Source organism: Abrus precatorius, unplaced genomic scaffold (genome assembly GCF_003935025.1).
Source record: "Abrus precatorius isolate BTA unplaced genomic scaffold, Abrus_2018 Scaffold6, whole genome shotgun sequence".
NCBI lineage: Eukaryota > Viridiplantae > Streptophyta > Magnoliopsida > Fabales > Fabaceae > Abrus > Abrus precatorius.
The window spans coordinates 14,546,652-14,562,103 of NW_020874406.1; the positions used below are offsets into that span (position 1 = coordinate 14,546,652).

Here is a 15,452-nt window from a genome sequence, read left to right on the forward strand (position 1 = left end):
GAAGAGGAAAGAATAGATGGGTGTAAGAAGAGAAATGAGTGTGGGAAGGAAGAGCATAGTAATTGAGGAGATGGAAGAAGTGTGCGATGCAGAAACGGGCAGAGTCCTAACGGGTTCATGGGTGTGGGAATCAGCAATAATATTGTCGGAATGGATGACAGCTCAGCGTGAGATGGACCTAAGGGGTAAGAAAGTATTGGAATTAGGCGCCGGAGCAGGTCTCCCAGGGTTGACGGCGGCAATGCTCGGGGCAAACCACGTCCTTCTCACAGACGTCGAACCTTTAATTAAGGCTTTGGTAAGAAACGTGGAAGCAAACGGCCTGGGAAACGTGGTAAAGGTAAGAAAGCTGGTATGGGGTAGGGACGAGTCACCGGGTGAGTTTGACCTTGTTCTCATGTCAGATGTGTTATTCGACCCGGAGCAGATGGGGGCGCTGGCCCAAACGTTGAAAAGTGTGTGTGGGGACCACACTAGGGTTTGGGCCGCCACAGAGGTTAGACCATGGACCGGGGATTGCTTAGCGGTGCTGGCAGATCAGGGTTTTGGGATAGTGGAGTTGCCGGCGCTGGGCCTCTCCGCTTCTGATCTAAAGTTGATTGGGTCCTTTGCCGTTTTCTCTCTCGTGCCGATCAACGGAGCTGGGCACGTATCCCCAACCTTGTAAGATTTTTGCAGTTAATATCTTAAATAGGTTGACACGATAATGTGAAAAAGAAAATTAGTAACTCCGCTGATTCTACGTTTGTTTACTATCTTCACTTACAAGAGATTCTCTTTTGCCTTTTCCAACGCTAATTCACAAACCGTTTTCCTTGGTCAGTGTTTACTGTCTTTGTTTACAACGGAATGCCAATTGACAAATCGTTTTCCTTGGCTAGTGTTTTTCAATCAACGTTCTTATCGGAATAAATCTCAGACGCGACTCATCCTAAATTTGACACTGTCAACAAACTAAAAAATAACGGCTTAACATGAAAGAGGCAATATAATTTTGACTTCGCTGGATTTTAAATTCTCTAATTTGAATTATGGATATTCTGATTTGTAATTTTTTAAACTAATTAAATCCTATTTTTAATTTATATAAATTTAATCCCCTCATTTTTTTTTAATTAAAAACCTTCAAAAATTTTATATTTTTCTAAGAAAGTTATAGTTAAATTGAAACATGAGATTACTTTAAACATTTAGAAAAATAAAATAAACTTGTATAATTTTAAAAATATTTTATAAAATGCCAATTTGGTTTAAAAGAGAGAATTTTAATTTTAATTATTTTGGGCTAAACTAATATCTTGATTGATTAATTATGAGGTAAAGACATTTTAATTTGTAAAAATTTTAATAATAAAAATAAGTATTTTAGGTGAAAACTTAATAAAAGACCAAATTTGCAAAAGCATTAAAATAAAAAAACTTAATTGGCTAAAAAATTCTTGGACTACCAAAACTATTACACAAATAAAATTGAGCCAAAAACTACAATTTGTCGAATAATTTAAATGGCGCTACACATCTTTAGATTCAAAACTCCCAACGCTGGTTAGTGGTTAGTCATTGAAAAATCTTGGGTAATTACTAATACTACTCAAAGCACTCACAGATGTTGCACTTGTAAGAAACCTAATTTACATGGAAAACAATTATCACACCTTTATATGCCACACAATTCTGAGTGGCAACAGTTGCATAGTATAACTTTCCGACATATCATCAGTGTTCATATCGAGTTTAAATTACACGTCAGGAAGAGCTGAAAGGGTTCACCGCATTCCTGCCTTCTGTACAAAAGCTTCCATGGTGATGATTGACCGTATGAGTTACTATATTCAGTATTTCACCGACATTTTAAACCGCCCCTTCTGCTTCAAGATCGAAACCCTTTCGACAAATCCATTCCATGTAATGCTTTCTCGAATAATTTCACCTTAATCCCAAACAATACAAAACTCAGAAAGGTAATGGGGGTTATCTTATCAATTTTCAGCCCGGGATGCGCCTGCTTGTATCTTTTTAAATCCCCACAATTCCACCAACTCAAATCATATTATACCAACTTCCGGTATATCCCAAGAAGCCAATCCTTCGGATGTCTCATGCAAACGTATTTCAGCACAAAAGACAGGCACAAACCCAGTTGCTGATTGCGAAGACTATAACCCATCAAAGCCACATTAAGTTCCTAAAGTTCCTCAACCGTTGTAGTGAATTTTCTGATTTTGGGAGTTCTGACCCTGAGGCTGCTGTTGCGAAGCCTGCATGTTAAGCGGCTGAGTGTTGTAGTGGGCAAAAGGCTGGGAGTAGAGAGAATTCATCTGCACAGTATCCAGAGAATTTACTAGACGAAAAACAATGAGTTGCATAAATCAATCACAATAGAAAGCAAAGTTCATCAGTAAATCAAGAGATAAAACAATCAAATCCATTCAATTTTTTGTAGATATTGTTATTATTAAAAAATGCTGGAACTACAGGTAACCTGGGACTGAAGAGGGTTGGCATTTCCCACACTGAAATGGCTCTGTGTTGCCTCATCTTGCAAGGGATCGTTGAATCCAACCTGAGTGAAAAGACCTTGTGATCCATGGCCCATGTAGTCCTGGGAATTAAAAGGAAAATCAGAACAGGAAGGATTAGGCAACCCAAATTGGGGTCGGGGAACAGGGAAGCTCATTTCTAGTAACTTGAGCAACCTGGGACATAAAGTCGTTTCCAGAGCCAAAACGTGAATATCCAGCTTGAGAATTCTGGTTAAGAAAGTTCCCTGGGAATCCACCTTGTGCTCCTTGTGTAGCATAATCAACAGCATATCCACTTTGAGAAGCCTTAAGGTGGTCAAAGTGTCAGTAACTAAAATTAAAAAAGACATGAACTAACTGCGACGATTAAAGAAATTAGAAACAAGAAAGTCCTGCACCCTGTTTTGGCAATTGATAAAGGTTAATTTAAATATCAAAAATAGTATGTAGAAAATTAACAGCATTTCTCAAACCTGTGTAGAAAAATCAGTGACATTGTAAGGAACATGAGATCCCTGGCTTTTGAAGTCATCCCCCAAGAAGTCCTGAGAGTAATTTTAAACAAAATGAACAAAAATGAGCAAATTTTACGTTGAAACAATATCATGCTTCTCTGAGGTAACAGTAACCACCTGAGACATTCCAGGCACAGAAAATTGATCTCGAAATGACTGACCAGCGCCTTGGACTGGCATCTGATAGGCATAAGAAAAATATGGTCAGAACTTAACCAAACCAAAAAAAAAAAAGACCAGGACACAGATAGAAACATATGAAGATGGACAGAAAAACGTATATACATTATTGGCAAAGCCAGGTTGAGATAATGGACCGCCAACAGATGGCTGGCTGTTAGGATTCTCTAGAGCATGGAAGTTAAATGTAGATCCAATATTCCCAATAGGCTGTTGAGTGCCTTGTTGGTGGGGAAGATGATTGCCAATTGGAGCACCAGAATTGCCTCTCCCAGCCCCAAAACCACGACTCCCAGGAGAAGGAACATGAGGAACTGCCCCAACGGGTCCATGAACAGCCCCACGAGATGGAATGGCATATGGTTGAGATTGGGGACCACCATGAAAGTGGGGCAGGGGAACCCTTGGCACAGGATATCCAGCAGGATGCACTCCGGGCTTATGAGTTCCATTTGGGGGACCAGGAGGTATATAAGATCCTATAGTTGACCAAAAATATTATCATCATACAATCTAAGTAATCAAAATATGAACTCCAGAAGCCAGAAGGTGTATGAAATGATAAGAACTTGAAACAGACAGCTAAAGCTCTGAAAGTTGCTAAATTACAGGTATTTCAATGGAAAATAAGGACATACCAAGACAACAAGGATAATCTGAAAGTGTACTCAGCAAAAACAAAAAGAGCCTTATACAATAAATTATAAATAGCATACCCCTTCCCCGGCTGCTCCTTCGATCTGAACTGGTGCCAGCTCCAGAGCCAACAGAACCAAAATTATCATTAGCCGCAATTCCAGGTCCACCCCCATAAAACAGCCTTCGTTCATTGTAAATCTGCAATATAAAACCAATCACCACATCAAAATGTAAGATTTTCAATAAACAAATGCTTAACCAGAAAAGCAACCCAACTTAATGCATTGACAGCACCCTGATGCTAGTGTATCTCATAAATCAACATTATCCAATCCTTTAAAACCTACCTTCTTGGGTTTCTGGAACTGAACCATACTTTGCTTCAAGTTATTTAAAGGCCCTTCAACTAAGCACTCATGCTCCTGTTTAGAAAATGGGGAAGAAAAACAGCTTATTTAAAAAACTAACAAACACTACAGGAAAAGGAGAGTGGTATGGATCACTTTAATTATGTTGCATTAAAAAAAAACCCTAATTATACGGGAGAATTTTAAAATGAATCGTAAAAGGGAAATTAAAAAACATTAGAATTCTAAAATTAGCACAAACATTTTGAATTAACTTTTGAGCTCTTGCAAGGCCAGTACATTTTTCAGGAAATCAATACCATTGCACTATAATTTTAAAACACAAGCACTACCTTGTAGTGAGTCAATAAGCTATTCCATAGAGGCTGCTTGCTCAGAACTTTAGGGTTTCCCAAAATAACAATACCATATCTTGCTCGTGTCAAAGCAACATTCAGCCTCCTAGGATCATTCAGGAATCCAATGCCCTACAAAAGAGAATAGAAGTCAAGTCAATAATATATCCATCAATTTTTTAATACGGCTCAAAATGAAGCCATTTGAAGTATGCAAAGTTCACAAATGAGTGCTAGCACAAAGGATGAGTTCACGAACCTGATGTTCATTACTTCTAACACAAGAGAGAATGATGTAGTCTTTCTCCCTTCCTTGAAAGGAATCAACACTAGCAACCTGAAAAGAATGAAATTCATGTAGCAAATGTACCAATGACACAGACTGCATATATTATGAATCAAGGAAACTGTATCAAACCTCAATTTCCTTGTAAAGCTGCTGCCTGAGAGCACCATTTCTTGACATATAGTTCACAATATAAGCTCTTTGTCCCTCATAAGGTGTTATTACACCAATCTGTTTAACATTCAAAAATAAAAATTCAATACTAATATGAATATTAACACCATTAGTATAAACCAAACCATTTAGTGTACACTTCAAAATATACCTGACTAGGAACCACACCACTTTTTAAGAAAGTAGTGACAATCTTTTCAACATTTGCAGCCTCAGTCCTATTTAAATAAGATGTTCCACTAGCACTTATCTCTTCTTGTCCCATCTAGAAAATGGCAAGGTAAATAATTTAAAGAAAGTTATGGATAAAGCAAAAGAGACAACATTCATGACAAGGGCCCAAAATAATAATAATAATAATAATAATAATGAAACCAAAAATTTAAGACAATATCCATGGATGATAATAGAAATATTTCTGCAACAAAAGAAAACATTCATATACATGTATTTACAATACCTGAACATAAAAAAACATGGGACGGTTTGGTACAGGCCATGGAAAATCAATTCCTGAAGATTGTCTCTCATTAACAGTGACTCCATTTTGCAGAGTGCCTTCATAAAAACTGTTTGAGGGAAATTCCGAAAGGCATGGATGCATACGGTACTGAACCTGATGTTTGAAATATAAAACAAACACTTACAGTATAATAACCAAAATGAGAATAATAACCTAAACAAAAAGAACTGAGACATTGTAAGCCCTGATAAGGCTAATGAAGTATTCTAGAGTAGGTATATCACAACAGTTATTGTCATTAATTCTCACTTGAAAACTAAGAGGACCACTACCTGCAACCTAATTGGTTTGACACCAAGTAGAACAAGACGTTCAAAAAGTGACTGTGCTAACCCTGCACGAGCTGCTTTCTTGCACATAATAACAGGACCAAGCTGACAATGATCACCAACAAGAACAACCTAAACAGAAACTTGTTAAAAACCTCAACAATCAAGAATACACAGCAGCACATGCGTATTTGATAAATACCTGCTTTGCTCCAAGAACCAAAGGTATAAGGCATTCAGGTTCAGTTGCTTGAGTGGACTCATCAATGAGTACCTGAAAAAAAAAATGAAGTGTAAGAATTGATCAAGAATATAGAAATTACACATTGCAAGTACAGGTATTTCAACCTGACGGAACCTAAAATTAGCAAGACGAGGATCTCCAGCACCAACACATGTACAGCAGATCACATCAGCACTCTGAGAAATCTCCCTCTCTGTTGCTCGTTTAAGCGCTTTATACTTTTTTTCATCACTGCTAGAAAGTTCACCTGGCATATGATAGAACAAGATAATTGTAACAATTGCAAATAAATTTATGACAGCTTTCAGCCCCAGATATTAGAAAAGCAAACATTAGAAGTACATGCAGATAGTACTACACACAAGCTAGATTATCAGATACAAAACCAATTTCATTACCCAATCTTAGACAGGTTTATTTTAGCAGTTTAGAGCGATAAAAAGAGGTCCAGACCTTGTTCATCCTTAAGCTGTTGCAATTTGTGAAGTTCACTCTTGTCAGATGTGTCAAGATGTCGAACCTGCAAGAGACAACATTATATTCACATGTACCATGCTGTAATGATCATCGTTCATTTGTATCATGTGAGAACAGAAATATGCAAATGGCCACAATATGAAAGGAATGTTAATAGAAAGAAATGCAACACTCACCTGATAGTGGAGAGTCAAATGTTCAACAGGTGAACTCACAGCTTCCCTTGACTTTGCGCAAAGCCTCACAACCTAGAATGAAATATTTGAATTACAAAGTAGGTTCACTCTTTGCATGTATAACTCTGCAACAGAATAAACAGAAACTATACCTTTAATCCAGTAGCACTTATCTTTTCAGCCAGCTGGTCTACAGCTACATTACTGGGTGCACAAACCAATACCTGAAAAATAAGTTGCAAGTGGAGAGGGAGAAGTGAATAAACAGAAGCACATAAGAAAAGCAAATGTTATCTAGAAAACATTTTAATAACATACCTGTCCCTGACCTTGTTTGGCCATGTGATATACGAGTGCTGCAGAAGTTACAGTCTTACCAGTTCCAGGTGGTCCTTGAATCAAACTAATAGGCCTCTGAAGAACACTCTTGACAGCAAAAACCTTCAAAATGATAAGGTGAGGTTATATGGTAATGCAAAACAGTATAATTCTAAAAATGGAAGTAGCAAACTCCCCCACTCAAGGGCTTGTTTGGATGGAGCCATGTTGGATAATGGAGGGGTAGGGAAGCTTGGAGGATGAAAAGGTTTTCACCTCGTTCTAACAAATTGTTAAGGGAAAATCGAATATTTCTTCTAATCATCCAAAATTTACAAGAGCTTTCTTTTAAAAATTCTGCCAAATAGGGATTCTGGAGGAGAGAGATTAAGTTGACTATTATGCCCTTAATAGTAATTACATATATCACCTAAATATTATGGTCACAAAACATTGATAAAATATAACATCAATATAATAGTTTATTAATTAACAAAAAATTGACATGGATAATATCTTTTATTTAAAGCCCTGCTGTCTCATCAATTTCAAACATCCAAGGAGGACAAGAATAGTATCATTTACTACAATCCCCTCCTCACACCTGCTCAACTCCCAAAACATGCCCTAAAGCAGCAGATAATCTGTCAACTGCCATGGACCTCAGCAGGAAGACAGTCCAATATCAAACATATTTGTAAGAAAAAAGAAAAACAAGAGTAAGATATGTCAGAAGAAATAACAACATACTTGAGATGCATTCAGCTCTGGAAGACCAGGTGCACCAAAGCGACGAGGCAGTGCATTACGCACCATCTGAACCTCAACTTCATGACCCAATAAGTGATGATAAATATACCTGCACATCAACCAGTAACAATTAAATAAAATGCGAGCACAATTCCAACAAAACAATCATAACCTCTATTTTGAGATCTCATAATTAAATAAAACAAACATAACCCTGGCACAATGCTATTTCAATTGTAGAAATCTTCCCTTATTATATCTATACTGCAGTATAATTTCAACCTCAATTGGCAACCAAAATCATCAAACAACCAAAAAGCACCCAATCACATGTCATAAAAGATAAATATACTATTTACAGTCCCTTTACTCGCCCATTCATAAACACACTCAAAATTAAAGGAACTTATAGAACTACAGCCAAGTCCCTGTCAATGTGAGCATGTTTGATAAAATTACAATCTTGGGCACAGCAATCTTCAATTTCTGTGGAAAAACCAACGAAGAAGAAACATAACATAATAGGAAGGAGGGAAACAAGACAACCAACTAATGGCATTAGACCTAATCTAGGACCAACTTACCCACTAACACTTGTCTCATCAACAGCAAAGGTTTTCATAGCTCCCTGCATTCTATCAAAGCTTGTACTTTTCCAGACAAAATCAACACTGAAACCATGGTTAACATCAACTGGAACCCCCTGCGCACAACAAGGGCAATAACCACAAGGGACAGGTAAATATCTTGGATGGCACAATACAAGGGACAGACAAATATCTTGGAAGGCACGATACAAGCATCACGAAATAATGATAAATCCACCTGACTAGCACGAAGCTCCAATGCAACCTCCTCTTGTGCAGTTAACTTAATCTGAAAATGGAATATAAAGCATCTTACACAACTACGGAATATTTTAAAGATAGAAAGCTAACAGCATATAAAATCATACACGTTATTCCATATAAGTTGTACGCATACACTTAACAAGTAACCAATAAAACAACAACAAAATACATTATATAGTGCTTATTTTACTTCTAAAAAAGGAGATAATGGGCAGTGGTTGAAAAATGATTGGACCTATGTATGAGATAAAAGAGGATATTGAGTAGACATGATAAGCACAAGTTTCATTATTTGAAAATAAATTTCTTCATTATATTGATTTATCTGTTTCTTCTTTTAGTATTTTATTTCAATAAAGTAGATTCACAGTTTTACTGATATTACACGGACCTAAAAGAAGATTCACAGAATATATTATATGAGACTTGAGATAAAATAACACCAATGCATACCACATGACCCACTGACTGCCACGCAGGATGTGCAGCATCACCAGAATAACGCAGTCGTAATTCATCACCAGGTACAAGCCGCAACTCATTATCTTCCTAAAATACAAGACAACATTGCTTATCTTCAAATAGAAAGCATAAAAATAATAAAGAAAAAATTCAATACAAAAGATGAAGAACATAAGAAAAGATGATGAATACTATGTAGAGCTATAGCAGTCACAATCGGCTAGTAAGCAATAGATATAGGACCTTTGGAAAGACAAAGTAGGCAACACGCTTCTTATTAAGACCAATATCCCATCGAATTGTGACATTGTCCTTGCTTTGTGATTCTTTCATCATCTGCATCAAATAGCACATAAGATACAGAAAACATTGTAAAATATGGGGCGAAAGGAGAAAGCAATCGGAGGTTTTTTTAGTTGTAGATCCAAAAGTACATGCAGCAGGAAAAAAAAAAGTAGCTAATGGTAAAATGTATTACAGCAGAGTAAAGAAAAAATATTACCTTATCGTAATCAGCTTCAAGCTTTATGAGAGGTGCAAATACATTTTGATACTAAGACAATGAGACAGACAAGAAACATAATATATAAGACCCAAGTGTAAACTATAAAAATTGTAGCAACAACCAAATATTACAAAAGAAATTTATTAACAAACCATCCTGAGCACACCTGATATGCATCTTCATATTTCAAAGCCACAGACTGAGGTTCATCATCTACCCCAGGCTTCTCAAGGTCCTCAAAAGAAGCATCCGGATTTGTCTTCCACAACTCTTCAACCTTATTTATTTGCTGTGCACTTATTTGGCGAGCCCTTAGTTGTTCCTGTTCAGATGGGATCTGCAGCAGAAGACACAGCTGTAACAAAGATGGGCCAAACACATTACCTTAAATTAATTCACAAAAAGGAAAAAGAGAAACCTTAACAAGCCACTGCAAGAAACACCTATCATCAATCAGGGGGCACCATTGACTAAGGTCCCAATTCATGTCCTTCAAGGCATTGACACTCAAGCAAGGTTCACGGCAAAGAAGAACAACTACACTTTCTGTCTTTGCTGAAATAAAGCCAAGGAGAAACACATTACGACACCCACAATTGTAGCATTCAAGAATTGTTTCTCCCAAAGGACTATCTTTATGTAGGCAGACTTCTTTGTGTTTAGCCCGAACCTACATAGAAAAAAATAACCAAACATAAGCAACATTTGCTCATCAAAGAACAATACATACTCTAGTCATTACATGCAACAGTGAAAATTTAATGACTTAGCAGTCAAATAAACACATGATTGAGAAGAACAATGATAACATTTAAATCCAAAATTCATAAACAAGTCTAACAAAAAAAATAATTTCTTGACAGTCAGTGACAATATATAAAAATTATTAGTTCTTGAAATCTCAGACTTAAGAAAAGAAAAGCAGACTGGAACAACAAAAGATAATATAGACTGGGGGAGGAAAATTAAAAGAGCCAAAGGGGATAGACATCACAGATAAAAGAGAAACAGATTTTTTTGGTTTATTTTTCTGCCTGTCCACAGTGGGAACCAATTAATCAAACCCCCCCCTCTAAGTATTATTCATAAGCTTATTTTTAGCTGTTGAGACAGACTAAAATAAACTATAAGCAGTGAGAAGATAAACGTGAGTATAATTTTTTTCGGATTCATAAAGAAAAAGTCAAGAAACATATGAAGGCATGTGGCACACAAGAAAAACCACGGATTATTTTTGTTATCTTTAAATAGTTGATTTTTTCATTTTTGCAAAATGAAATTTTCTACCAATGTAAACACCATATAGTCATATGGATATATACAAAAGGAAAACTTGATAAAAGATTCAAGAGCACAGTTGTTAAAATTGCACTCACGATAATACATCAAATACAATTGCATGGTGATACAAATCACAGAAAAAACTGCAAAATTGCTATGAATCATAGTCTGAGATACTAAAAAGGTTAATTGGCTAATTGGATATCTAAGTGGTTAATTGGCTGTCTGCTGTTGAGTTGTGCACTAAGTGTCAGACTAGAAAATCTACTAGGAACGTCAAATAGGACCTTTGTGGGTGGAAAACTAGCAAATGCTACAATGCCAGCTGTCCAACTACATCTCCTACTGAATGTGACATTGACCTGTGCTTCATTCATGACTAAGTTTGAATTGTGTATTCATGAATAACACATTAAGTATTACTGTATTACAAGCAATGTTAACATTGTTCCATTAAGTATAGTCTCTTGTTTTATGAGTACAAACTTTATAACAATTTATTAGCATATATTATGATAATACATGATTTAATAATAATAATAATAATAAGTTCAAAGTACGGAGAATATATCTCAATGTGATAGATACGCTCAGGAAAACTGTGTAACACAATAAAAAATTTTGCTAAAATCCAGGCACAATAGTCGATACGAAGAAATTATCATAATCAAAACAAATAAACTATGTATGAAACTTTGAACATTATCTTACTATAGTTGCAAATGAACATCCATATCAGGAACTTTAACACAATTCACGAAGTCAAGGGAAAGGGAAAAAAAACTTTAAGTTATCTTCTGACATGTGCTTATAATAACTATTAAGTTGATTCATTCATCTAAATTTACTATGTTGAGACATCAATCACTAAATTTGATATTCCCCCTCCTTAAAAAATCAGTAGTAAAGTTTGATCAAAATGTGATAGGCGCCCCCTTAAATAACCCTAAGTTAAATAAGTATCTAAAATATATAGAAACACTATATCTAATCCATGCATTAGTTATTGCTTAAGAACAAGAAAGCACTACCCTTCTATATTTGGGAGGGGTACATTTGTCATACTCAGGTTTTGACCTATATAGCTAAGAGCTCTCAAGCCTGTGACTTCACTCTTTCTATTAACATTGATTAAAATATGAAATAAAATAAAAAATCACGCAATACTTCCGCAGATTTTATCACTTCTAGATATCAAGCATATTTTTCTAAGCAATCTGAATTCAAAAAGTCCACAAATATCTACAATTCTTCCAATTTTCCCCCTAATTTGAATGAAAACATAAAAACAGCAACATGTCTCCGACCTCTAAATTTTAAAATCTTTCATTCTCGCACTTCACCGCTGCGTACCTTACTCCTGAATTTCTAAACACCCAAGGCCATCACTAACCCAAACAAGACGATAAGAAAATCCAAAATCAAAGAACCACGAAAAGGAACGCCAAATGCAAAGATAACAACTCACCAGGTGATTCACAATATGCGATCCCGAAGTGTTCCCCCGCGAATTACAAAACCATTTACGACAAGAGGGCACATTGCACCTCACAACACATGCGGGATTAGAAACCCCGCAATAACGGCAAGCATGTTCAGTGAAATCTCCTTTACCATACTCGTAATTATCATCATCAACAGTGTCCTCAAAATTCAACCCGCTCATCCCAGCCGCAAGAGCATCCACCATCTGGCTGTTTCCGCTACTGGACCCTGACCGACCTTTCGTGGCGCTACCGGGAGCCGCCGAAACGGGCGAGGCGTCGGACTGGTGATCGGAACCGGCACCGCCGCCACCACCGCGCTCGGACGGGTCAGCCAACGAATCGGAGGGCGTTGGCCATGCCACGGGTGACCTAATAGGGTCGCGGAACTCGGGGTAGTCGAAATCTTCCCCCTGCGTGTTAAATTCGAGGAAGGTGTAGGCGTCGTTGCCCGTGTCGGGTTGCGAAGCGGTGTCGAATAGATTGCTCTGTTGTGAGTCCATCGCTAGGGTTTTCGGAATCGAGAGGCGTAGTGCGATCTCCTGAGTGGTGGAGTTGGGGTTTTAAGAGAGTGCGTTGGTCGGTGAAGATGGACAGGGGTTATGTATGAAATTTGTATGATTAGGGTTAGGGTTGGGTGAGAAGAATGGACGAGAAATAGAGGTTAAGGGGCAGAGAGAGAGACAGTGAAACATGAGATGAAAGTGAGACACATAGACATAGTGGAAACCGGGGGGAATGAGCTTATGCGCGCGACTGTACAGACGTATTCGAGGATCACGTGGAATATACGCACTCACTTCTCACGTGACCTTTTCACGCTCTCAACACTTGTTACGTGCTACGAATAATTGGATACTTCTAAACTTTAATTATTATAATTAATTTAATTAATTTGCTATTATCTATTATTATTCTGCATAATCATGTCGTGCGGTACTCTCTAACACATGCAGTTTTCGGCCTAATTATTTTTAGATTTTTAAGATTTTTCAACAATAAATATATATAAATATACATACAATTACATTAGTTTATTCAATTAAATTGTTAAATTAAATAAAATCTATGATTATTTAAAAGCTCTATTACTTTGATAAAAAAAATTATTTGACAAGTGCTAATAGGACACTTATTAAGAAAAATATTTAACAAAAATAATACCATAAAAATAATAAATATTTAATAAAAATATAATATATTTACTGCATAATGTATTTTTTAATTAAATATTAATAATGGAATTCATAATTATATTTCTAAAATTTAAAACAAAATTAATAAATATATAAATAAAATATAAAACTGCAGCAGAAAATAAATGTAAAATAACAAAAAATTGATATTTATTTTATTAATTCTAATACGTTTAAATTACTAAAATTATACAATTAATATATTAAAATAATTAAAACGTGCACGTGCTACACTTGACGTTTTTAGCTGAATTAACCAAGTGTGCATTTTTTTTTATAATGTTGGATACTTCATTAATTTTTGTTGACAAGTACGTATTGAATTGCATTAATTTTAAATTATATTTAATTTTGTTATAAACAAATATTTATTATATATGCGCATGTGTATAGTTATGTTAATTTGGAATATATTATGGTACTTAGTCATTTTTTATAAATAATCTTATTTAATTTTCTTATAAAAATGATTTATTTTATATATATAAACACACACGCATATGTGTAGTTATGTTTATTTGGAATATATAATGGTAATTAATCATTTTCAATAAACCAATCAAATTATTAGACCATGTAAGTTAATTTATTCACACTCCTTGCATTAAATATGTATGAAGATTATAAAAATAATAATTTGTAATCTTATAATAAACAGTGAAAAACATAAATGAGGACCAAACTATAAGGTTAATGTGTGTGTGTGTGTATATATATATATATATATATATAATAACATTACTTTTTTTACTTAGTTGATAATCAAAATATTTCAGTATAAGAATTACAATTATTTAAAAAATTTTGACACAAACTACGTCCAATGAAGTTCATTATGAATAAGTTTCCACCTTGTTTTTATTTTTTTAAATTTACGTCTTACTCTTTTTCTACATATATATCGTTTCATGGAAATCAAGTTCTTAACTTTTTCTACTATGCTGCTCTTTCTAAAAATAACAGTTATTTCTTGACTTAACAAAAAAAAATTATTTGGCAAGAGTTTGACTGCATAGATAGTGGCGACGTCAGCAAATGATAAAAGTTTAAATATAATTTGGTCTTCAATTTAATTTTACTCGCTTATACTTTTTTGTTTTTAGTTTTAGACTTAATGCTGTATTACGCTATGATAAAAGTGATTATGATTATGGTTATTGGAGCTGTGGATAATGGGAGAAGAAAACGTAATGAATTAAATAAGTTACACTCAATACATAATCTCTTTCCTAGAAAAAAGTTTTCCTGCTTATGCTTCTGGGGGGAAGTTCCCCTCTTCTCTCTCTTTGTCCCATTCCGCAATCCGCAAAAAATAGGTGTTCAACACTATTGAACTGTTAATGAATAATTTGAGAAAGAGGTTTTGACTTGCGATGTGTTGCGTAGTACTCATACTCACCCATTCGGCTGGACAGAAAGACCTAAAATACGTGCCAAGTTTCTCGCATTCGGGTGCCGTTTCGCCCTTCTGCTGAATGCATCTGATTACACCACACCAGGTACTCAATTAAAAATCAATTCTTCCGAATTCTGATTCTTCAGAAAGACTAAAGCACCTTCACTTACCTGTGATACTCCACATATTTTGCATAGCAATGTCGTGTTTTGTAATCAGTGTGCGCTAATTCAGCGCCGTATTCACCCGTCCCCGGCTTTTCCTCCTGTTTGTGCATAATTAAAGAGGCCAGTTACTCACCTTAGTTTGAACAACCACTATTTTCAATGTTTCATCATTTTAGCAAAGCTTAAGTTTTATTTATTTGTTTTTTCATTTTCCTTCGAATTCATCAAACACCTTAAAATATAACAAAACTATATTTTTTTTTTCAAAATGATTACAATCAAGAAAGAAACACTTGCAAACAGGGAAGTATTTGGAGTAAAAACTTGTTGTAAG

At 35.5% G+C, this 15,452-nt stretch overlaps 2 protein-coding genes across 3 annotated transcripts; one reads left to right on the top strand and one right to left on the bottom strand.

Annotated features, from left to right (window-relative positions):
* Window positions 1-833, top strand: LOC113869876 (protein N-lysine methyltransferase METTL21A-like). Its single transcript, XM_027506380.1, has 2 exons — window positions 1-677; window positions 726-833. Exon 1 carries the CDS (start codon window positions 17-19, stop codon window positions 665-667), a length of 651 nt encoding a protein of 216 aa, XP_027362181.1. The 5' UTR covers window positions 1-16; the 3' UTR covers window positions 668-677; window positions 726-833.
* A 640-nt stretch (window positions 834-1,473) lies between these two features.
* On the bottom strand, window positions 1,474-13,073 carry LOC113869947 (regulator of nonsense transcripts 1 homolog). 2 transcript variants are annotated; one of them, XM_027506501.1, is made up of 29 exons: window positions 12,344-13,073; window positions 10,013-10,264; window positions 9,761-9,931; window positions 9,592-9,642; window positions 9,333-9,425; window positions 9,081-9,176; window positions 8,602-8,652; window positions 8,361-8,479; window positions 7,777-7,885; window positions 7,027-7,149; window positions 6,861-6,932; window positions 6,709-6,780; window positions 6,509-6,575; window positions 6,160-6,302; window positions 6,014-6,085; window positions 5,815-5,943; window positions 5,480-5,635; window positions 5,171-5,284; window positions 4,978-5,076; window positions 4,819-4,896; window positions 4,557-4,691; window positions 4,204-4,278; window positions 3,934-4,054; window positions 3,323-3,696; window positions 3,155-3,217; window positions 2,996-3,067; window positions 2,697-2,828; window positions 2,483-2,602; window positions 1,474-2,318 (listed from the first exon to the last, which is right to left on the bottom strand). In XM_027506501.1, exons 1-29 carry the CDS (start codon window positions 12,860-12,862, stop codon window positions 2,196-2,198), a joined length of 3,801 nt encoding a protein of 1,266 aa, XP_027362302.1. In that variant the 5' UTR covers window positions 12,863-13,073; the 3' UTR covers window positions 1,474-2,195. The 2 variants fall into 2 exon arrangements, with proteins under 2 accessions (XP_027362302.1, XP_027362303.1); XM_027506502.1 differs by having other exon boundaries at window positions 1,505-2,318; window positions 3,155-3,193.
* Between the last annotated feature and the right edge of the window lie 2,379 nt (window positions 13,074-15,452).